This window comes from Cupressus sempervirens, chromosome 5 (assembly GCF_028749045.1).
Source record: "Cupressus sempervirens isolate cs-2001-9-10 chromosome 5, ASM2874904v1, whole genome shotgun sequence".
NCBI classification, from domain to species: domain Eukaryota; kingdom Viridiplantae; phylum Streptophyta; class Pinopsida; order Cupressales; family Cupressaceae; genus Cupressus; species Cupressus sempervirens.
In genome coordinates, this window is record NC_143122.1 from 90,880,865 (window position 1) to 90,905,532 (window position 24,668).

At 38.3% G+C, this 24,668-nt stretch overlaps 1 protein-coding gene across 6 annotated transcripts in view; it reads left to right on the top strand.

Annotated features, from left to right (window-relative positions):
- PTAC14 (plastid transcriptionally active 14) overlaps positions 1-24,668 on the top strand; it is a 358,101-nt gene that overhangs the window by 303,620 nt on the left and 29,813 nt on the right. For 5 of the 6 annotated variants that reach the window (XM_089828749.1, XM_089828750.1, XM_089828745.1 and 2 more), the window contains 2 exons: positions 13,436-13,630; positions 13,899-13,944. In XM_089828749.1, the coding sequence (XP_089684875.1) occupies positions 13,436-13,630; positions 13,899-13,944 (241 nt within the window). The remainder of the gene's footprint in view (positions 1-13,435; positions 13,631-13,898; positions 13,945-24,668) is intronic. The other variant, XM_089828747.1, reaches the window with a different exon arrangement.

Consider the following 24,668-nt stretch of genomic DNA (forward strand, 5'->3'; position numbering starts at 1 on the left):
ATTGCATATCTAAATTTTGATTGCTTTCTAAATGCCAAACTTTAATAAGTATGCTTGGTGTTAGCCGACTGGATGGTTCCGGCGATATTTTGTATTCTGTAGCCGACGGTCCGGCGATGTTTCTGTAGCTGACGGACCGGCGGTGTTCCTGTAGCTGACGGACCGGCAGTGTTTCCGTAGCCGACGGTCCGGCGGTGTTTCTGTAGCCGACGGTCTGGCGGTGTTTCTGTATTCTGTAGCCGACGGTCCAGCTGTGTTTCGGTATTCCGTAGCCGACGGCTCGGCAACGGCGCCAAATGTTTACCGTACAGGTAAAGAAGTCAACACATACAGACAATAATAGCAGAATAGCAGAATTATATTCGCAATAGTAGATGAATGATGATGAATGATCTACAATGATCCCAGACGGGATATAAATACTACTGCCGAACCTTCCCGAAGGAGTCCGTCGGCCACAATTATTCTATCCATTACAAACTATTTACCGCCGGACCGTCGGCTACGGAATACCGAAACACCGCCGGACCGTCGGCTACAGAAACACCGCCGGTCCGTCGGCTACAGAAACATCGCCGGACCGTCGGCTACAGAATACAAAATACCGCCGGAACCATCCAGTTGGCTAACACTAGCAAAGAACACACCAAACATCTAATAATGAAGATGCAATTGTTTTTGTATAACACTAATTACAAATAGGAAAATATGCATCTACATCAATAAGATATTAGGGCAACAAATTCTGATATAAAACTCTGATATAAATCAGATTACAACAGATTTTACAAACCCTACCAATGCCCTAAATATCTACTCTCAAACAATGCAAAATGTAGTAGATTAAAATCTGGAATCGCTCCGAAAATATGAATTTTCCTATAGCAAATCACTATAGCGATGACACTATAGTAGCGTCACTGCCGCAAAGTTACTATAGCAAAGTCACTATAGCAGCGGTACTATAGCAAAGTTACTGTAGCAATATCCAACTTATTTCTTACTCCAAAAAATGGCCCTAGGCCACAAATTTGGCACAGTGAACAGATTGATTTGTCTTCTCCAACAGTTGCAACCCTTCCGAAGATATTTCACCACCTCGGTTATGCAAATCAATGGGAGTGTTCATTCCCAATGATTAATATGGCAACTGCAGAAACCTTTGGCTCCACAAGTTATCCAAAAGAGTAGATGGCAATACATTTGATGGTCTGATAGTAGTCCCAGGGTGATTTCAGCTCATAGGATGGAGGCTATTTTGAGACACGAGGATATAGAGTGGGTTACTCAGTGTTTCATCTCATCCAAGGAGACATAGGGTACAGGACAGCGTTATCACTGTGACATACAATCAGTTATAGATAAGCATAGGAGAGTGTCTGAGGATATTCCTCTTGGGATTCCTCCAGATAGGGAATTTGAGCATATTATTGAGCTTGAGGAGGGAGCTAAATCTGTTATTGCTACACCTTATCATCATCCTAGGCATTACAAGGAGGAAATAGAGAAGACAATAAAGGAGCTTTTGTATATGGGGCATATCCGACCCAGCTCTAGTCCCTTTGCATCCTCAGTAGTGTTGGTTAAGAAGGATGGCACCCTTTGGATGTGCATAGATTACTGCGCATTGAACAAGAGGACTATCAAGAACAGGTACCCGATTCCCCGCATTGATGAGTTGCTGGATGAGCTTCATGGGGCAGTTCTCTAAGATAGATCTTCGCTCAAGGTACCATTAGATACGGGTCCGGAAAGAAGATGTGCATAAGATAGCCTTCAGATGCCATTATGGACATTACGAGTTCTTGGTGATGCCATTTGGGCTCACTAACACACCAACCACCTTCCAGTCTTGCATGAACCATATTTTTAAAAAACAGTTAAGGAAGTGTGTTTTGGTATTCTTTGATGACATATTAATTTAAAACAGAACTTGGGAGGAACATTTACAGCATCTTGATGAGGTTCTTAGTATCTTAGTGGAGGACTTTCTATTCGCAAAAGAATCTAAGTGCGAATTTGGGTTGACTAAGATTCTTTACTTGGGTCATGTGATTGGAGCTGAGGGAGTTAAGGTGCACCAGGAGAAGATCAGGGCATTTTTGGATTGGCCACCGCCAAAGGATGTATCAGAGTTGTAGGGTTTCCTTGGTCTATGTTCCTATTATCAGTGGTTTGCCAAGGGTTTCTCACAGGTAGCTGCACCCCTCACCGATTTGACACGGAAAGGGGCTTTTTCTTGGACAGAGAATGCCATGGTAGCATTTGATAAGCTGAAACAGGTGATGAGCTCATGCCCAGTGCTAGCGCTTCTTGATTTCTCTAAGCCCTTTGTTTTAGAATGTGATGCATCGAGAAGTGGTATAGGGGTTGTTTTAATGCAGGATCGTCACCTTATTGCTTTTGAGAGCAGAAAGTTGTGGGGCAGCGAGGTATTATATTCCACTTATGATAAGGAGATGCTGGCCATAATGCATGTGTTAGCAAAATTCAGGCAGTACTTGGTAGGAAGTAAATTTATAGTTAAAATTGATCATAATAGCTTACGTTACTTCCTAGAATAGAAGGAACTGGATGAAAGACAGCAGAAATGGGTCAGCAAGATACAAGCATATGATTTTGAATTGAATGTCAAGGGAAAAAATAATATTGTTGCTGATGCTCTATCTCGTAGACCCCCAGTACTGGATTGTTACGTCACTTCTGTAATTTCAGCGGATTGGAGATCACAGCTACTAGTGGAGTATTCCAAAAATGCACATGCATGTCAGATTTTGGATGGCATACTTCAGGATGAACGGTACAAGGTACTGAATGATATTATATATTATAAGGATAGAATTTACCTAGTACCCAATTCTAAACTTAAGAAGGACATTATGCGCACCATACATGATGCACTGACAGCAGGGCACCTTGGATTTTTCAAAACTTACAGGCAGATTAGAGAGAGATTCTCTTGGAAGGGGTTTAAGGATGATGTGCTACAGCATATTAGAGAGTGCCAGACTTGTCAGCAGAACAAGTTTGAACAGGTTTTTCCAACAAGATTACTTCAGCCCCTCCCTATTCCAGCTTAGAGATGGGAGAGCATTTCTATGAATTTCATCACTGGGTTGCCGAGGGTCCAAGGCAGGGATTGTATCTTTGTAGTGGTGGACAGGTTGACCAAGTACGCACATTTTTTCGCAATATCTGCAGATTGGTCAGCTTCCTAGGTAGCTGAATTGTTTTTTCGAGAGATTTTTAGACTCCATGGATTACTTAAAACCATTGTGAGTGATAGAGACAGTAGATTTTTCAGTACTTTTTGGCAGGAGATTTTCAGATTGATTGGTACAGAATTGACTCCTAGCACAAGTTATCATCCACAGACTGATGGCTAGACCGAGATAGTGAACAAGTGGGTGGAAGGTTACTTGAGGAACTACATTACAGGACAGCAGAGAGCGTGGGTCAAGTGGTTGTACTTGGGGCAGTATTGTTATAACTCCACCTATCATATGTCTATTCAGATGACTCATTTCTGTGCACTCTACGGCTATGAGCCTCTCTCTTTTATTGATTTGGCTTTATCAAACAGTAGAGTGCCATTAGCCAAAGATTGGATTGAGGAGCAGCAGGATATCCTTAGAGCTCTCAAGGATAATATATAGCAGGTGTAGAATCAATTGAAGTTGCTGACCGACATCGCACAGAGCAGAGTTTTGAGGTTGGAGATAGAGTTTTTCTTTGACTACAACCTTACAGACAGAGCTCATTGAAGAAAAGCGGGGTTGAGAAACTTAAGCCTAGATTTTATGGACCTTATTATATCACCAGGAGGATAGGGGAGGTCGCGTATGAGCTGGAGTTATGCAGTGACAGCCGGATGTACAATGTCTTTCATGTCTTGTGCCTCAAGAAGGCAGTGGGCCAGCAGATTGTGACTTCAGAGAGTTTACCCCCACTTGATGAGGAGGGTAAACTGGATTTGGTACCGGAGGAGGTGATTGAATCCAGGGAGAGGAAGCTATGCAACAGGACTGTCAGGGAATATCTGATCAGATGGAGAGACTTGCCTTATGAGGATGCCACTTTGGAGGACGAGTCTATATTGTAGCACCCAGCATTGCGATTGCTTGGGGGCAAGCAATCCCGGGAAGGGAGGACTGTCATGTCCCCTTCTCGATGTTAGTTTCGGGTGACAGAATTAATCTATTTCCACATCCGGATAGATTAATATCAATTTTCCGCAGGATGCTTTCTAGTCACAATGAGGAATTTAATTTAATTTATTCCAAAACTTTATTAAATGAAGCAGAGCTAAGTCACTTTAATGTTTTTAAAAATTATTTACTTTATAATAGCTTTAAGTGACTACATGATGAAAATGTCGTTTAATCCCACATTCTTTGTACTTTCCCTCATTCTGAGGCTATATATGCATGTGCTTGCATTGGGATTAACACACAAGAAAAAAGATACTAAATGCTCTGATTAAACTACTGGTTGCTTGAATGTGACTGGACTGGGACTTAGAGGATGAAAACCCTCAAGTCTGGAAATCTTCTGAGGAGTTGGACGATAGCCCAACCTCCTTTCTGCAGTATTTGCAGTGAACTGGGCAGGAGTCGGCAAGGTGAGAAGATCAGTTTTAATTAAAATGATGAAGTAAGTAATTGTTGGTCTGTGCATACTTTTTTGTTGAATAGCAGGCAGGTTTAGCAGATAGTTCCTACTGGGTGGAGGTAACACCTTAAATAAAACATCTACTGAGAGTCATACGCAGGGGTTGAATACTTAGAATCCATTCTTCACGTGAAGGAACAGAAGTCAGAATGCAAATGTTGGGTTACAACTCGGCTACCACAAATCTAGACACAGAAAACTTACGTGGGTTTAATATCTCCCAAAGCCGGCATGATATTGCTTATTGACGGGTTGTGACATTGGTATACAGCGTGACACATCCACAGTGAATATATTTCATCTCAGTCGGGTCGATATGGTATTTTAAGACACGGGAACAACACCTCCTTCTACGTGACAGATAGACTTATATTAATAGCCGCAGATAGTACTGTCTCTCCATACAGCCTGAATATAAAGAGCAGATTTCGACTGGGTTTGCAGCAAGTGTTTGGGCGTTACCTCAGTATGGGTCAATAACAAGCAAATTCCAGACATCTGTTATATGCGGAAGATTGGAGGTTAGGGCGACGTTAATTCCTGTTCTTACGGCGTGGTTCTAGCCGTCTAGGCATTACTAGTTACAAACATACTCCGGTTGGCAAGGCAGCAGTTCACCGGGCTGAGAAAGTTATCAGCATTCAGACAAACATTCTGGGTGTCGGGTGTGAGATTTTGGGTACAGCCAACTTGAGATCTTTGTTACACGGGATAAGATTATTCTTAATCGTTGAGGCCAGCATTGGGTTGTGAGAACGTGCCGCTGGGATTAAGTTCAAAGTTGCAGACAGCTGATACAGACCAGGCATACACAGTGTGTTACAGTTCAAGTGTATTTCCTCCAATTGCATTCGGTATGTGAAACTTTTGTAATAGTTCCTGAATGAATAGCATACTGTTAGTATCATATGTACTGGAATTTTGATGAAATGGCTCTGTGTATTTCATCTATGGTTTAATTATATGCACTTAATGAATGACTCCTTTGGTACACTTGAAAGAGCAACGTATCCTGGAAGTAGTGCTGTTTCAATTTATAAACATATCATGCATTAAGGACTGTCCACAGTGAATATAACCCCTGAACTGGTTTAACAGTGAATTGTTTGACGTAATGCCCTCTGCAGTAAGATACATTTGATAACAGTATTTGTGTCTGATTTCACGCTCAGTTCTTTAGAAAGATCAACAATTCAGCTAAATATATGGAGGCGCAAGTGGCAGTTGCAACCAAGGTGTGGTTCTTTTGTCATTGATTTTCAAACCATCTCGGAAATTTACACCTCTTTCTAAATCTTTACATAATGTGATATTGACATTGATTAATGCTAATGTTTTGACACTTCCATCAAACCAGTTTATCCATCTAAACCTTTGCCTAAATCTTATGATTCTAAAGCTTTTTGCCCATACCATCATCAACCTAACCATGTTATTGAGAAGTGTTTCAATTTAAAGACCATCATCGAAGAACTTATCAAACCCAATGCCATAATTGTTCAAGATGTTAATGGTCAAGGAAACAAATTTGTTGGCCCTTCCAATCAAAACTTGCAAATATATACCAACCATCAAACCATTTTATCCCTCTAAACCTTTGCCTAAATCTTATGATTCTAAAGCTTTTTGCCAATACCATCATCAACCCAGCCATGATATTGAGAAGTGTTTCCATTTAAAGATCATCATCCAAGACCCTTATCGGATCCAATTCCATAATTGTTCAAGGTGTTAATGATCAAGGAAACAAATTTGTTGCCCCTCCCAAGAAATAAGACCCTATTGGAACCGTACCACAAATCCCAACAATGACGACACTAAGCATCCGTCATTCAAACTTTGTGAGTATATCGTTCAAAATTGGATTCATCCCTTACAATGGAGATCACATGATGTGTAAGCTTATTAAAATGGAGCAGTTACTGTTGCATAATGACAATATCCACTGTCGAACAAATGGTTGAAGGATTGTGGAAATTTGAAATTTGGAATCCAGGTGATAAAATATTGTCATTGATGTCAAAGAGTTTCAGGGAGATAAGTGGAATATCGTCATTGATGTCAAAGGTGAAATTATAAAGAGTTAAGGTCTATAGAGTGGGATATATATATATATATGATGACATATTTGCTTCATCTATATTATATTCATTAATATGAAGCAGCAAAAAGAATGGTAAAGACTGAAACACATTAGAAGTCAAAGACGGAAGTTAAACACTAAGCAGAGGAAAGCTAGATATAAGAAATTGATTAATGGACAACAAAGAGATTGATATAAGATATTAATAATTAAAGTATAAATTGAAGATATGAACTTTTATCGTAATACTAAAAAAACATGTAAGTAGATTGCATCAAGCTTTGGAACAATTAAAAATAAATGTTTAGTCGGCCAAAGATTACTTTGTCTTATCCAAGCGATATCAGCAAATGTTATGGGCAGCTAATAAATATCAAACAAGTGATAATAATCATGTCAACTAGGAAATGAAGAAAGAAGCAATCAAGTTCTAATTGGTGCATTCATAAATATGATTCAAAGGCTTTGGATGGTGGAAATGTGCCTATAGAAATTGATGACATATGTTTGACTATCGTGAGAGGGAAATGATGGGAACTTAAATCCAAATCAAAGTCTAAACTCGCCATCAGTTTTGTAGAAGTTCTTGCAAATAAAATTATATGTTGTTTGCCACATTAGCTATTGCAAAGTAATTGGAAAATATTTGCTTGTTATTAATAGAAACCAAGAGGTCTATATATACAAAAGAATGAAACGATGTTTCTTTAGGACACGATTGTAAAGAATAGAAACTTTCTATTCAGGCTAAGAGAAAACTAAATATTAGAAACATTCTAATATTGACAAATGATTACAATAGATAACCATTAGATACTAATCAAAGATAATAGAAACTATCTATTATCATAATACCCTCCCTTAATGGTTAATCTATCCAGAGCATGAAGCTGTCAAAAAGCGTAAAAGGCAAATTCTGTTTGCTTAAGGTGCTCCGCACTATTCGCTATGGGCTGCAAACGAGATTGCTTAGATAGGGCAGCTAGGTGCTTTTGCCATTCAACCTTCATGTGCCCAAACTTGTGGCAATAGTTGCATTGAATGCTTTTCTTCCGAGAGCCTTGTAAATCTAGAGGAGAGGATGTCTGCTGAGAAGACTGCTGAAACTGGCTTTTATCCTTCTAAAAGGATTTGGTAGCAAAGGCTTCCTCTGTGGAGGTGGAGTTGGAACTACTACCGAATTGTTGTTTCCACCGATCTTGCTGAAGTAGAGGTGTGCAGAGATCAGTGAACTAAAGATCAACACCAAAAGACATGATGTTGAGAGTCGATAAAATGCTCGTAGGACTTTGGTAAACTTTCGAAGAGTGATAACAACAATGTCCTCTTCCTCCATCTTGCAACCGATGGCAAGCAATTGATCACAGATTTCCTAAATCCTATTCAAATTAGCGTAGAGCAAGGTTTGATCATCCATGATAATAGAAAACAAAGTGTTCTTCAAGAAGAAAGCTCTTCTTTTGTTAGAAGTCTCATGAAGACCTTTGAGATGTGCCCATGTCTTGACAACTGTCTTGCCGGATGGACTCTGAGAGAGCTGATCATCAGCCACGGATAATTTAAGAAGCATCACCGCCTCTCAATTATTGAGATCCCATGAGTCCTAATCTATACCAGGGGCAGTCAGACGCTATGTAACACCCAGAACAATTTGATCAGTAATCTGATATTCAAAAATTGCTATAATCCGCTGCTTCCAAGTGCCATACTTTTGACTGTTGAAATTTGAATTGCTCTCGAGCAAAATATTGGTCAATGATGCCATAACATGTTTTTCAATGAAAAAACATGAAAATTTGTGAAGACATGTTTTTCAAGGCAAAAAATGAAAGACCTAGAAAATTTGAAGGGTGGCCCAAAAGAGAGCTTGAAAAACCCATAAAGAATTTGTTGTCGGTTTTTGGATCAATTGGCTCAAAAATCAAGGCACCCAGAAAAAGTAGGCGACAACCGAAATGAGATCTCAAAAATCCACCAAAAATCTGTAATTTTTTTTGATCTGGTATAAAAAATTAGGGTTTTGAACATAAACAGATCTGCTGCAAAAAAATCACAAAAAATGGCAGAAATGTGCAAAAAAAATAGATGGATCTGGATAGAAATGGGTTACAGAACCATACCAGAAGTCGGCGGGTTTAGATCTCTCAAAATGGATACTCTAATTGGATGATAGAGAGAGTTGGAAGCAAATATGCATGTAGATAATTTCGAAAATAAAAGGCAAATAATTTCAACCAAGAAATTATAATTATTTTCAAAAAATAGAGTATTGGCTCTGATACCATATTACGAAGTAATTGGAAAATATTTGTTTGTTATTAATAGAGAACAAGAGGTCTATATACACGAAAGAATGGAACGATGTTTCCTTAGGAAATTATTATAAATAATAAAAACTTTCTATTCTAGCTAAGAGAAAACTGATAGAAACTAATTGTTATCTACATCTAACTAAAGAATAGAAACATTCTATTCTAGAAATAGAAAACTAAATATTATAAACATTCTAATATTTACAAAAGATTGCAATAGATAACCATTAGATGCTTAACAAAGATAATAGAAACTATCTATTATCATAATATTAGCAATGAGTCACAGCCATGTCAATAATGTGTTAGAGATTGTGCAGGAAGACAATACGTGAAGTTTCAACAGCAATCAAATTAGAGAAAATGAACTATTGTAGGGTGAATCAGCGCCAACGTTGACTTCAGAAGAAATGATTGGGCAGAGATATGATGTCAGAATTGACTGAAAGAGAATCATGTCTTGCAGCGATAACATATATATGGAGGCATTTTTCGAAAGAGTTCTTATATTATGCAGAGCAGCAGTGACATTTGATATTAAGGAGCAGAAGCAATAATTTCTTTGAGGGCCCGATAAAATGGTATATATATCGAATACAAGGAGGCACATATTATTGACATCATAGAACAACATGGTCAAGCAGTTAATAATAATATCCATGTATCTGGTTGAAGATGAATAGTGATAATGTCAGCAGTTTAAAATGAATCTCCTGAAAAATAAACTGCCAGTGTTATACACAAATCCACATCACACATCAGCATGGTACATGTGTTCTTAGATATGACAGGAAGAAATGGTGATTTTCAAACACGTAATTGTTAATAATGATGAAGACGAGGCCAAGTACATTTACTGAAGAGGTTGTTTCTTTCCAACATCTGAATCACAAGATATGAATCGAACAATTATTATTAATAATCATTTGAAAGAAACAAAGGAATATGAATCTACGGCATGAAAATGTATATATTATTAGTTCCATAAACATCAGTTGAATTAATTATCGGTGAAAGGTCCTTTGGCAATAAACAGCGACTATAACAAGCAGATTTTGAATTTTGCATTGCTTTTAATACAAGGATCAATAAGGAGTTTGAACAGAATAAAATATACATGTAACAAGTGAAAGGTGCTTCAGCGATAACATTGGAAGGGGAATGGATGACACTCAAAGTTGGATCATTTAGAAGACATGCCAATCTCAGAAATGAGTCAGTGTAAGAAAAGAAGGCAAAGACATTTTGTTAATGATACGACTTATGGTATGTTAGAGACAATAAATAATCATGTCAATACTAAATGGTTAATAGAACCTAATGAAGAGGAGTGCATTTCTTAAGAGACATATCTCTTGACTTAACTAAAGAAATATAAATAAGATGTGTGACTGCAGCAGATGATAAGCAGGAAGAAGAAGAAAATGTAGATGTGAAGTAAGCAACACAGCAGTGTGTAAAAGAAGAAGTCAGTGGTTGAAGTGTGGCAGAAGAAGATTATGGAAAGTATATGAATGAAGAAAAGAAAAGAGCAGATATAAGAAGAGAACATCAGACAAATGAGAAGAAGATTCTTCAATGAGAACATAGAATTATACAAGTAATAAAAAGATAAAGGAAAAGAAAGTGTGGATAACAAAAAAAAAACTTATGAAGAGAAGGTTTAAGAGATGTGATTAAACAAAAAGGGGGTACTGCTGAATCATAGAAAAGAAAAGCAGATATAAACAAAGGATGAGTTAAATTGAATACGTGTATGTGGAGAATTTGATAAAGATTTAGTATATAAACAAGTAGAGATATTATATAAGGATTGACTAAGTACTGTCAGGTATTTATAAAAGTATCAAGTGCAGTAAGAAAAGAATAAATTGTGCAAATTATAGAGAGGCGATGCAAACATAAAGCAGAGGTATAAAAAGAAGAGCGATTTAAGTATCCATCATCTCTTGAAGTAAGCACCATCGCCAAGGTGGAAAAGGAGCAGTTTGTGTAGTGAATCGGTACTCAGAAAAATAGTGGGAGTAGGTGCTTCAAGTAGGTTGGTGCCTGCGAAGTGTGGGAGTTGAAGCTTCCAATGAGTTCGTGCTCATAAACTTAGAGGTTACAGCCTCTAGTAGGTTGGAGCCTACTAAATATTGTAAAAGAACAAGTTTATATAAAGGCATTTATTTGGCGTGGTTTTCTCCCGCATTAGGTTTCCACGTAAAGCTTTGTGTTATTGGGTTATGTGCATAATTGTTGATTCCAACATTTAGAGTTATTTAGATAAAAAGTTTAAATTGGCAAAAGCTTTTAATATACTGATTCACCCCCCTTCCCCTCCCTCCTTATGCTCCCCTCTCCCGCCCTCTTAGTATAATCATGTCCTCTTCACCAAGAAATCAGTGATAATATAAGAATGCTAGTGGGCAAACATTTCCCAAGAGGGGGCGACTGTCATATCCCCAAATTTATAACATTCAAGATTCAAAAATAATATTAATTAAAGATTGAAATTTATTTATCAAATACATAACACTTTCGAAGTCTAAAAATGTATTAATATCATTAACAAGTCAATGTTGCAATGTTATTAGCGAGCATAAAGAACTCAAACCAATATAAGATTGATAATGACTAATCAGCCAAAGTCGACCTTCACATGAACAACTATGAATAACTGTTTCAGCCAGTATAAAGATAAGATAATGTCAGCTGCCTTAACATAATCAAGGATAAGTCAACATAGAGTCGCAATCAGTAGTCACTATCTTCTGTTACTCATATCACCCGGGAAAAGTAATACTATTATGGTCTCCACAATAGGCTCGCAGAATGAGGAGTACTCGAACCTAGAACATCTTGGCAGAGCAAGGAACATGTATTATCTGTCACCAATATTCTACTATCTAACATAAGTTTGTGACCATCTTGTTATCGATTTGGAGGAAGTTATATGTGTCGTCGATAGATATTGTGTAGCCGACATCGTTGGTAAATATTGTGTAGCCGACGGGTAGATTAGCATGTAGTTGGTAATGATTTATTATGTAGCTGATGGACCCCTTCAGGAAGGTTTTTCGGAATGGTATATGTACACCGTGGGAAATCATTGTAATCATCATTGTAAGCATTATGTAATCTCTTTGGCATATGCGAATAATAAAAAGAGTACTGCTGTTACATGTTTCTATTTATTGTTTGTATGCATTAATCTATTTACCCATATGGTAAACAATATGGGTATCGATTGATAAGAACATGCGTAGTAGATAATATATTCTTATATTGCACAAAAGGTGAAGGGAGGCTTGTTTAAAGAGTCACATAAATCACAATACTGTCAAAGGGAAATATTGATCATAACCAAGACAGCAAATAGAGCAAGGCAGGAAATCAGTGATAGCAATATCATTCAAGACTAGATGCTAAATTATCCTTAGTTATAGATAATTTTAATGGCATGATAAGTGGTAGATCTTCATTCAGAGGCAACTTTCCACCATGCCTCTTCAGCACATATATATATATACTAAGTCGATCAGCTATCCAAGGCATACATTGAAGAATTGATTTTATTAATATATCTCCCTTTGTGGATCCACTCAGTAAATATCATAGACAGTTGCTAGCACAACCTATCTCAATGCAAGTATTATGATTGCAGATCAAAGATAGCACCAGTCAAAGATCATATAAGATTATTGACATCTCAGGGATGGCTCCTTTGCAGAGTATTTGCATACTTCATATCAGAACATCTGAGACGGCATACTTCTGCCTAGTATTTATCCTGTAACTTCCAGCTCATACCAGATTGTATATCAGAGACAGCTCACATGGTAACGCGCATACATTATATTGCTAAATAAGAAACAGCCAATATACATTTATGTTGAATACTATATTGCTTTTGAACTGTTCAGCATATATAGAAGTCATTGATATAATTGTGATTGAACTGAACTATCAGTTGTATTCCACGTGGCATTTGGAATACCAGTCATACATATCCATTTACCATTGCATTGTTATACATTTGTATTGTTGTAGCATTTGGGATACCAGTCATATTCATAATTGATTGAATTTTGATCATAATTCATATTCATTAAACCACGTAGTGTCTGAATAATAAAATAAGGGGATACCACATCTATCTTAGAGCTTCAAAATATGCACGCTTAACCTGCCTTTATGCTAGGGGTCATATTTAATTTGATTCTCCTAACTTCATACAGGGCTACTTATTGATTAGGTTCATATTCAAATGCCTGGAGCATTCTGAAAAATAGTTTTCATTATATAGGCATTTTATCGTATAAAGTTCTTATTTCGCATGTTCCTTATAAGTTGCCATTGGTTGTCTTTTGTATGGATCTCACAGGTGCATTAGATGAAGATGATGATTTTGTTGATGGAGCTGTAATAGCAGCAGCAAGAACCTTACCAACTTGGTCTGAAGGGGACTTGCCCTTCCGTCCAAGCAGGGAAAAGATATCCGTTCAAGAGCTTCAAGAGGAATGCTGGAACTTGTTGGAAATGTTTCCAACTACACTTGATGAGGATATCACGAAGCTAGGTTTTTACCAAACCCCTTGTGGAAGCACTTTTGTGGATTGTGTTAATGAGCATAAATCATATAATTGTAGATTATCATGAGAGTTTGCTTGCATAATTTGTCCTAACCACCTTGATTTTATTGCTTTCTGCATATTTTGTATTTTGATATTGAAATTTATGTCATCATGTGATACAATTTTTTTGAATTGATGCAGTTCTGATTTTTTGTTTTTAATTGTATGTGGAGCGTTGTTTTAGTATACATAATCCTTTTCTTTTGACTGCAGAAGCTGAATCAAATGAGATGAGCACAATATATAGAAGTGCATTGAAGTAAGAAAATATGTTACCACTATCTCCCTTAGTTTTATTTTATTTATCTCTGGCTTCAAAATTAGACCTATTGTATAAAATAATGTAACTATGTTTTCATCATGAATAGTTTTGCTATTTTTATATAGTTACATCAAGCTTCTTATGAAATTTCAATTATTATATTACCTAAATCTATGTTCTATATGTCAAAGAATAACTCTTGCAATTGTATTCATTCATTTTGTGTCGATATCTAATAATTCTACTCGAGGCTTCTATAATTGTGCTTTTGGGATTGTTACCAATGCAATATGATTCCATTATATAATTGATCATCCTATTCTTTCAAAAAACACCAGTCTTTGTTCTTAATATTTTGTATTAGTTCTAGTTTATTTAGAAGAAACATTGTTGCGTGCCAAATATGAAGTGGTATTGTTACATGCCAAATATTTAAGTAATATTATCACTATAATTATGTATTAATGTCATGCAACAAGTTCTATTAATAACAGAGGAATGGTATGAAGAGCAATACCATAGAAAACACATGATACATTCAAATGGTAGAATGCTACTTTATTGATTGTACCAAAGTCCTACATTAACATCCATACCAGTATTCACCACCCCCTCACTTGTTCCCAATTCCACACAAATAGACTCTACATGGTTGGTTAAGTCTCCAATCATCACCAACAACACAACAGACACCCCCTCGAAACAATGTTTTATTATCTAACAAAAGTATTATTAATTATTTATGGCATAAGTATCGCCTACATCATTCCCCAAAAAGAAAAAGTCGCCAAAGGCAAAAACTTGCCAAGCCCTCCAAAAGTTTAATCGGGAAAAACTCGGCGATTTAAAAAAAAACTCGGGAAAACTCGAGAACTTAAAAAAATCGCTGAAATTTAATTAAAAATACATTTATTTTGCAAAATTTAATGAGAAGATGCATCTAATAAGTTAATTAAAGAGAATACAAAAGAAACAAGCAGAGTTTAGATATATATAAATGCATAGTGCGTATAAAATTGCATTCTCATGCGGAATGCTCATGGCAAGAAGCAAAATAGTAAATAGTTCTTGGCATCAAACAATGCAGCCGAGTTTTTAGTAAAAATTTGCCGAGTAATCAGCGAGTTTTTTCCCAACAGCCGAGTTTTTATTCCTACGAGTTTTTCTGGGATTTACTCACCCAGCTTAAATACTCGGCGAGTGTTTAAAGCTCCCCGAGTAATCTGCGAGTTTTCCATCTATGGATAAGACTATAGATATTAACTTGTATTGCACAAACTCAAAGTTGTAGTGTAGTTCAAAAGTAAAGTGGGTTTGGGGGTAATGCCACCAATGCGGTCAAGGGGGAGTGTCCCTTGTGGGGGTTTGGGGGTAGTGCACCTAGCAGGGTCAAGCGGTAGTGCCCCTTGTAGGGGTCTTGGGGTAGCACCCCTAGTAGGGTTGAGGGCCCCCCTTCGCCAAGACCAAATTAGCACCTTCAAAATCACACAGAACTTCATGGAACACATTTTTATTTTGATTTTTTTTTCTAATGTCGTCTCTTCTCTGCCAGCTTCTATCCAACTACCAACTACCAACTCCCTTCTATGTCCTACCATCTCTCTTCTATGTCCTGCCATCTCTCCTTTGTACATCTCCCATCCATACTATCTTCTCCCTTAGCTTCTTTCCAAGCGTGCCAACCTTTTTTGTTAATTGTCGAACTTCTGTCCTGAGTGTACATATTTCTTCTCTCGTTGTATGGGTGAGTTCAGATTGGTGTATTTATTCTTGTTCTATGAAGTATTGTCTTTCTAGATTCCGTATGGACTAGTGGGAGATTCTCTACTATATGTGTTGTTGTACGAGTTGGTGTCTCTGTTTGTGTTGTATGTGAAAAACTCGATGTCGTATGAGAAACACCCATAGGTTAGTTCTTCTCATTTGTATTGACCCTCGTTTGGATACCTCCACCCTCTAATGGATACCTCCTTCCTGTCCATCGACCATACTGACTATGTGGACTTAGTAAGGGTTGTCATATAGGTTGTACGACTTGGGATTGACTTCCTTTAGTGTCTATTATGGGTTGTGCGGTTTACTATCTTCTTTCTTGTTTGTTCTCCTTTATCCTTAGTATAGACCCTTGTGGAAGTGTTATATTTCTTTTTGGTCTCTCATGTAGGTCCTTTATATCCTTTCAATAGGGTTATCTTAAATGTCATTGCCTTTAATACGAGGTCTCCCTCATCCCCTACTAGGATCACCTTTAAGTCTTTCTTTCTTTTTCAAAGTTTATTTTTTCTATACTTGGTTAACTGCATTTCACTTTCTCATCCTTCCCAAATCGATGGGTAAGGGTGTCATCATGTTGGCCACCCTTTACCTATACTCCTTGTATTTTGTCGGGTACATATCCCCCTCCTCCATCTATGTTATTTCCAACATGTGGCAACCTAGTTGGAATATCTCATAATCTTCCATCTGCCAGTGGAATAATTCATTAAGGGAGTGTGTTTCATCCTCAGAGAAGCTACCTAGTCATAGTATGCTTTCATTTGGTTCCATCCTTCCTTCGACTCCTACTCCGATGCCAATTACTGGCTTATTGTTTGGCTCTGATGATTAACAACATATTTTTTTCCTTCACTTTGAATGGATAATGCCTTCTTTTAGTTATGGTTGGCCTTTGGTGTGATCATCCATTCTCTACCAAGTCGAGCATCGTATCCCTTCTTGTCTAGGGTGATGACAAAATCTAAGAAGAATTGTTGTGTTCCAACTGTTACTTTCTGGGCAATTAGTGTGCCAAGTGGCTTTATTCCATGTTGGTTTGCTCCTGCCAAATAGAAGGTTGGCAGCCATAATGTTTGTTTGCCAATAGAGTTCTATGTCTCTTTAGTGAGTATGTTTACTCCAAAGCCTTCATCCACAATGGTATTAGTGAGCTTATGACCCATGATCACCATTTCCACTATGGCAGGAGTTTTTCCTATCCCAAACATGAACAACATTGGATCTAGAGGTGGTGGATTCCTTCGTGGAGTAAGCCCCCTTTCACTTTCTCTTTCCATAGCCTTGTCTTTCTTTGTACTATTATTATTCTCCTCTATGCTAGAGATTGCTACCCTTATTTATTGTAATGTTTTCAGTAGGTCGCTACCCTTATAGGTATAGTGGCCTACATTTGTTTTATGATGTTGGCCTCTGATGTTGACTGTATTAGGTTGTGTGTTGCCTCATGAGTTTTTTGTTGCTCTTCTTCCATTGCCAATTATGTCTCTTTTCTTACTTCCTTCAGTCTCTCATTTCCAATCTTGGGGTTTGGGTACATCGCTTTCTTTGCCTAGAGTCTGGTAATCACCATTACTCCCTCCTTTGGTTTTGTGACTTTCAACATGTTTGAGACATTCCCTTTCGGGCACTCAGCATCTTAATGGTTCCTCAATCCACACCACTTGCATAGCATAATTCTGCCACTTTGTTGGTTTTGACATTCTTGCGCGAAGTGGCTCCTTTTGCTACATCTCCTATACTGTATCATTGGCCACCCCTTCACATCATACTTGATGCAGCTTTGTGGCATATTGTTGTTGTTTCCTTCACACCTATTTTCCTGGTAGCCTTTTGTGGAGGCATTTGAGGTAGTGGCTCTTGGCAATGCGGTAAGTGGGATGGCTTGCTCGGTTGTTAGGAATTCTTGAGTACTCCTTACTTTAGATTATACATGCACTCTTTAAGCAAGTGTCCCAGTACTTCACAAATGTTGTTTACCGCATAGATTAATGCACACAAACAATGAACAAGAATAGCAACAACAGTACTCCTTTATTCGCATATGCCAAGAGATTACATAATTGATGATAAGATGATTTACAATGACCCAAGAGGGTGTATAAATACTTTTTGCCAAACCTACCTGAAGGGGTCCGTCAGCTAGAAAACAATACTAATTTACTCGTCGGCTACCAAATACAAAATCTCTGACAACATAACCTAGTCAGCTACAGAATACAAAATCTGCCAACGACAAATGTCACAATGATTTTTTTCGACAATTGGCTCTTGTACACTATAGGTTGTTTTCTTTGGTCTTCCCCCCTCATTTCGTTCATTATCAAAATCATGTATTTGCATAGTGTCTAGATTGTTCGGGATTCCCCTTTTTTGTTGGTGTCACTTTCTTTTATTTCTTGAAGTCTTGTTCTCACTTTCAATATCCATTGCCCAATCACAAGCCTCTTTGTACGTGGAGGGAGGCACCGCCTTCATTTTCTTCCAAATGAAAGGAGTTAGACCCTCTACGAACCACCTCTTTTTAATTTATCACTAGGTTTATTTTCTATCTTGCCTATGCTCTCCTTCAGTTTGCAATAGTAAGCCCAGATGTTCCTGCTCTTCCCTTGGTGTGTGTTGTATATTTCTACCACTACCTCAACATCATAACACAACAACCTACATTCATCCTCAAAAGCCTTTTCCAATTTGTCCAAACTGTCTTCTCTTTAGCTAGAAAGTTGGTATATCAGTCAATCACTATGCCCCAAAAGGTGGCTGGAGAGGTCTTCAACCAATAATCTTCGTCCTCTTATCCAGTTGCCTCCCAAATAGTTACACATGTCTTGCAATGTTGTGCCAGGTCCTTCAAGCCATCACCCTTAACTTTGGGAGTTTTTGTTTGTCTGGAGTGATCAACATCTTTTCCCTTTCATTGCTATCCTTGTGTTCTAGGAAGTTAGTTGGATCAATTGTTTCTTTGCGCCTCCCTAATACTTCTCTCATGCCATCGGGTTGTGTGTCTTCCCTACTATCACCATATATACCTTGGTTGTACCAATACTCCTTCTCAGGGTCTCCGGTTCTGTTTGTCCTATGTTCACTTTGTCGGATATGGGCAACTCTCTTATTTGGCTTACCATACTCTTGAATAAGTTGACTACTTCTTCCAAACTACTTTCTTCGTCACTAGCTTTTGTTGAGTGCATAGATGGCTCTAATCCACCAAACTCACTTCCCCAACTATTTGTGTCTACTTTGTTGAGGGTGGTACCAAGTAGCAACCCGACCTTGGTGGCACTACCAAGTGGTGATTCCTCCATACGGTTCTGCAGTGTTCCCTATTAGGAATTTAATTTACTTGATAATTCTCAATTAAAATTTTCATTCCACTTTTCTTCTGTTTCGATAAGTTCTTTGTTCGTATATTTTACATATCATTCCATGCTTCATATTTGGTATTCCTTTCTCTATCTTTTTGTTTCTTACTGTTTTCTTCCTTTCATAAAGGTCATTTAATTGGATTATACATTTAAAAAAAAAATCTCTGACTGACTAAGTTCCCAATGTGATGTTTTTAACTAATTCCTCGTCCACATCCAATGTAAGTAATTATTCATTTAACTCTCATAAATGTGTAAATACACTTTTTATACACTTCCTTTATGTATTTACTAAATTGTTGGTGCTAGTTATAATCTGAGTTTATGACTCCTGTCTTATAATTAACAATGGTTTTCATATCATTTATATGGTTATCACTGACCTGGAGTAAAACCGTTATATGTCTAAGATGTTCATCAGATTCCTTTCCATCACATCTCTGATTTGTTCCACTTCAATAAATATGAGACCCCTGCTAGGAATGAGTTTGTACACCATTGTGTTGCTTTTTATTTTTATTTTCTATTCAATGGTGCAACTAGTATTAGTGATTGAAGTTCCTTTTGTTCTGTTCAAGTATTTCTCCTCCAAGTTAATGAGGCTGTGATGATTCTATCACTGAGTCGATATTTACTAGTATATACAGTTTTAATATCTTCTAGAGTTGATCTTCTCGACGTGACTTTCTAATGGTACTAACTGTTCGTTGACTGCTTATTTAGGCATGATCTGTATTGCAAATCCTTTGCTAGTTTTTCCAACCTTCCTAGTAGTAATGTTTGTTGATTCCACTTTCCACAATTCTTCTCCTAACTATATTGGGGTCTATGATGTGCTGGCCATATATCATCTCTTTGTTCTTTTATTGGTATTACTGTTTGCTATCAGTTTGAGGTAGATGTTATGCGGAATGTCTCTCTTGTCAATCTGGACTATGCTTCCAGTGTCGTAATCTCCTTCTTCTCCAGCTATACGAATAATTCCTTTTCTTGATCAATATCATCTGACTTATCTTCTTCTGCTGAATTCTCTTCTTCTGTATCAAACGTGCCACTGACACATTTGCCTTTTCCCTACTTCGAATACCCGAAAAGGTATGGTTCCAATGTCATATGCATCCAATCTGCAGTGGTATGTTACAGACCAGACTCCTATGATATCCTTCCCATGGGTCGTGTCCCCAAATATCAAATGGGTATTGACTGGTCCTTGTTGTGTATGATTGTTCTTTCCTGTTTTACCATTCAATGCTCTTTGTTACATCTATCCTCCTCATTAGTGAGTCTAAGCTTGTGTGTTGCCTTTGTTTTTAGGATCCTCTATTGTGTCTGGCATGCATGTACACTTCCCATCTTATATTACTTATTTGTCATTCTTCTTGACTCTATCTTCTTCGTTCTCCTATCCATTTTCCAAAGTAATCAATCCTCTTCTCTTCAATTTACCTGCTGACTGTATAAGTTTCTCCCATGGATCAAAAGATTTCCCCCTTACTTGCGTCGCTGCTCCTTAAGCATTGAAGCTTGCCCTCTATGAATAGAGGCGCCTATTGGATTAAAGATTCTAACTGATTAATACTCACTTATAATTAATGTTAATTTATTGATAAATATTTTAATTTATATATATCATATATTATATAATTGAATGTATTATTATTCATTTATTTATTATATTATATCATTTAATTCATTTCCTTACTAATGAATTATATTAATCAAATTCTATGATTTTATTTTCCTTATTATGTTTAATAATTTATAATAATATATCATATTATAATTTCTTTATAAAAATTATTTGTTCTATTTTTAATTTGTTAGTTATAAAATCTAATAAATAATCGGACATGACAGTCCGCCCTTCCTCAAATTGCTCGTCCTCGAGTAATGCAAAACCTTCAGTGTAATGGTGTATTGATATGTAGCTCCATATTCAGCCGAACAATCCTTGATGTACTTGTAATTCTTGTTTTACTAAGTCTTGCTTCCTTTCTAAGAATTACACCATTTATTAGATTGGGCTCTAATCTTGATATAATGTCTTCAATCTCGATATTCACTAAGAATTTACATAATGCTCAATACTCCTTAAGAATGTCCTTATTCGTGACATTCATGTTTACCGCATAGGTTAATTAAGAAATGCACACAGATAATGAACACGAACTCAAACAGCAGATGTCTTCTTATTATTCGCATATGCCGAGATATTACATTAGGTTCTGATATGATGATGATTACAATGATCCCAAAGGGAGATATAAATATTGTCCGAGGAACTTTCTCGAAGGTCTCCGTCGGCCACATACAACATGTCAACTACAATAATAGAACCTTCTGGATACATCCCAATACATGTCGGCCTAACGGCATACATCTCGATACACTGACAGAAACCTCCCGATACACCGTTAGGAACCTCCCGATACTCCGTCGAAACATCCTGATACACCGTTGGGAACCTCCCAATACCCCATCGGGAACATCCTGATACACCGTCGGTAACCTCCCAATACCTCGTCGGGAACATCCTGATACACCGTTGAGAACCTCTCGATACCCCGTCAAGAAGCTCCTGATACACTGTTGGGAACCTCCCGATACCCTGTTGGGAACATCCCAATACACTGATGCATACATCTCGTTACCCCGACAGGTACATCTCGTTACATTATTTCCTGACGACATCATCCCCCCTAAAAAGAAAAGTCGTCTCCCGACGACTAGACAACAAAAACTATCTCCTTAGCTGACCTTGATAGCCACCTCGCCGCCAAGACCAAATTAGCACTCCGAAACCCACACAAAACTGCACGAAACACACCATTTCTGTCATTTTCTGCCAATTCTACACTCTGTCTGGCAACCACTGATGCTTCCCCTTCCCTTTGGCATCATCTGCTACTCATTCCGAACAACTTGAATCTGTCGTCATTTTTTTTTTATTTTTTTATTTTTTTGAAAACCTCTTGTCATCATTCTTCTGCACTGCCAATATACAACTACTGTGCTTCGGTTCTTTTGCATTGCCGTATGGCTGATGTGCCTCAATTCTTTCTTCAATTTTCCAACATGTGCTACTGTACGGTGATACAACTTGGATACGCCGTACGGGATTACCACTTTCAATGCTGAATGTTGTTGTCCAAAAAGAAGCTATACGGCTCAATGTGGACACCTCTCGAAGCCATACGGTGTTCAACTTGTAGTCCAGCTGCGTCTGTACGGTGACGAATGCCTTCAGTGCTTCAGGAAGAAATGACTTGTTTGACAGACTGGAAACCGTACGGGATTCATTTTTCAATTCCAAGCCGTACGGTGATATGAATTTAGAAATCGTACGGTGAGTGACTAGGAACACCGTGCAGTGGCCATTTGGACTCTTACTCAATCCGTACGGTGATGAATGCTTCCAACTTGCCTTTATGTTCTCATTCCAAGCCGAATGGTGATATAAGATGATACCGTACGGTGATGCAACCTTTCCACCGTACGGTGTCTACTGTTCTTCACAATGTTGTACGGTCACTTGGCCGTACGGTGCTCTTCTCTCTCTTCTTTTTTTTTTTTTTTACAATAAATTTTTTAGCAAATAACACTGTACAATATTTACATATATACATTACTTACAGTCATTCTTGTCTCAGTTCATCCATGGAGGTGCGTTACTTCTTTCATGGTAGACATTCAACTTCCACCTATTCACTGCATTGGCCACCTCCTTTCCATCTAGTATCCATGGTTTTATTGCTCCATTATCACCCACTTCCTGAATCTAGTATGGCCCAACCCATTTAATTTTGAACTTGCCTGGTTTGATCTCATTCCAGTCGTCGTATTTCAACACCCACTGTCCGAGTTGATACTTGCTACGCCTGTTCTATGTCATCTCCATATCGCCCAGTTTGTTCCCGAAGCTCGCTACCATGGACTCTGTCAGCTGCCCCTTCCATCCATCAATAACACATCCACTCCGTACTACTGCAACTTCTATTAAACCCTTCCGCTTTGTTTCTTGTGCGGACCGTATGATGTGTCTTCCTTGCTACTGGCACCTTTCTACTATATCTATGGTTCGACATAATACTTTCTTCTTGTGCGGTCGTACAGTGGAATCTTTCCTCCTTTCGAGTTTGTACTGTATGTTCTTTCCTTCAGCTTCAGTCATACCCGCGTTTCCTTTTTCGGCTTCTTTGTGTTGTTTCGAACATTCATTTCCTCCTTCGGCTTCTCCATGTTCCTTCGGACATTCATTTCCTCCGTCGGCTTCTTTGTGTTCCTTCGGACTTTCATTTCCTCCTTCGGCTTCTCTGTGTTCCTTCGGACATTCATTTCCTTCTTCTTTCTTACCTTCGTCGATTCTTAGCATATTACAACTTGGAAAGAGCTCGTAATCCTCTATCTATCAGTGGTAAAGACCATTTACTGAATCCAGATCGTCATCTCCTTCCAATCGTAGGACTCCCTCCTGATCGGGTTCCATACTTTGCCTCCTCTCATCCTCTTCTCCTTCGGAATCCGATGATAGAGCTTCTTCTCCAGCCATCTAAGTGTGTAGATCGATGACATACTTCTGGCCTTTGCTTTCAAGTGATAAAGTATTTTTCTTCCAATCGTGTTTTGCCTTGGCTTGTATCAGCCACCCTCGGCCCAGAATGGCATCATATCCTCTTCGCTTCAATGGAATCATGACGAAATCCAACAAGAATGGTTGTGTCCCAATCGTCATTGGTTGTACTGTGAGTATTCCCAATGGCTTGATTCCATGTTGATCGGCTGTTAACAACTGGAAGGTAGGTGGCCACAATGTTGGCTGTCCCAACTTTTTCCAAGTATCCTCTGGCAAAACATTGACCCCAGATCTTCCGTCTATGATCGTGTCTGTTAGCACAGTTCCGAGAATGCCCATTTCAACAACCGCCGGATAGCATCCAGATGAAAGAGCTAACAGCATCAGGTCTTCTGCACTTGTGCCTCCCCTTTTCTCCTTTTCTTGCTTTACTGGTTGCTTAGCAATCGGGACTATATTCGTGAGTGCCGTACGGAGTTGAGGCATAGCGAGCAACAGATCATTGATCCTGATGGGTACCTCGGCCTGCAAGATTTGCCTTACAATGTTTTGTTCTGCACAGTTCCGTACAGAGGTACCAGGTGTGTCCTTCAAGTGTGTCGTTTCTCCCTGCGTTGCTTTCTGGATTTCTGCACGGGCTTCCTCTAGTCACTTCGTTTCCTCCGTCGGATCAGGGTAGAGCTTCACCTGCTTCCAAGTGATAGCTAGAACTTCTTCCTCGTTCGTCCCGACGGTAATCAAGTTTACTTCGGACTTCAGGCACTTAGCATCGTCATGATCGCCAGGTCCACACCATCGGCATAACAACTTTGGTGTGTTCGCCGTTGTGCACTCTCGAGCGAGTGACCCCACAAATTGTATGTGCAGCATTGGACTATCGGTCGACCATTCGCATCATACTGGATTCGACTCCTTCTGCCATTATTGTTGTTGCCACTATTGTTGTTGTTTTTACCACGTCGATTATTTTTGTATCCTCCCGACATGGCACCCTCTATACTGTTGTTCTC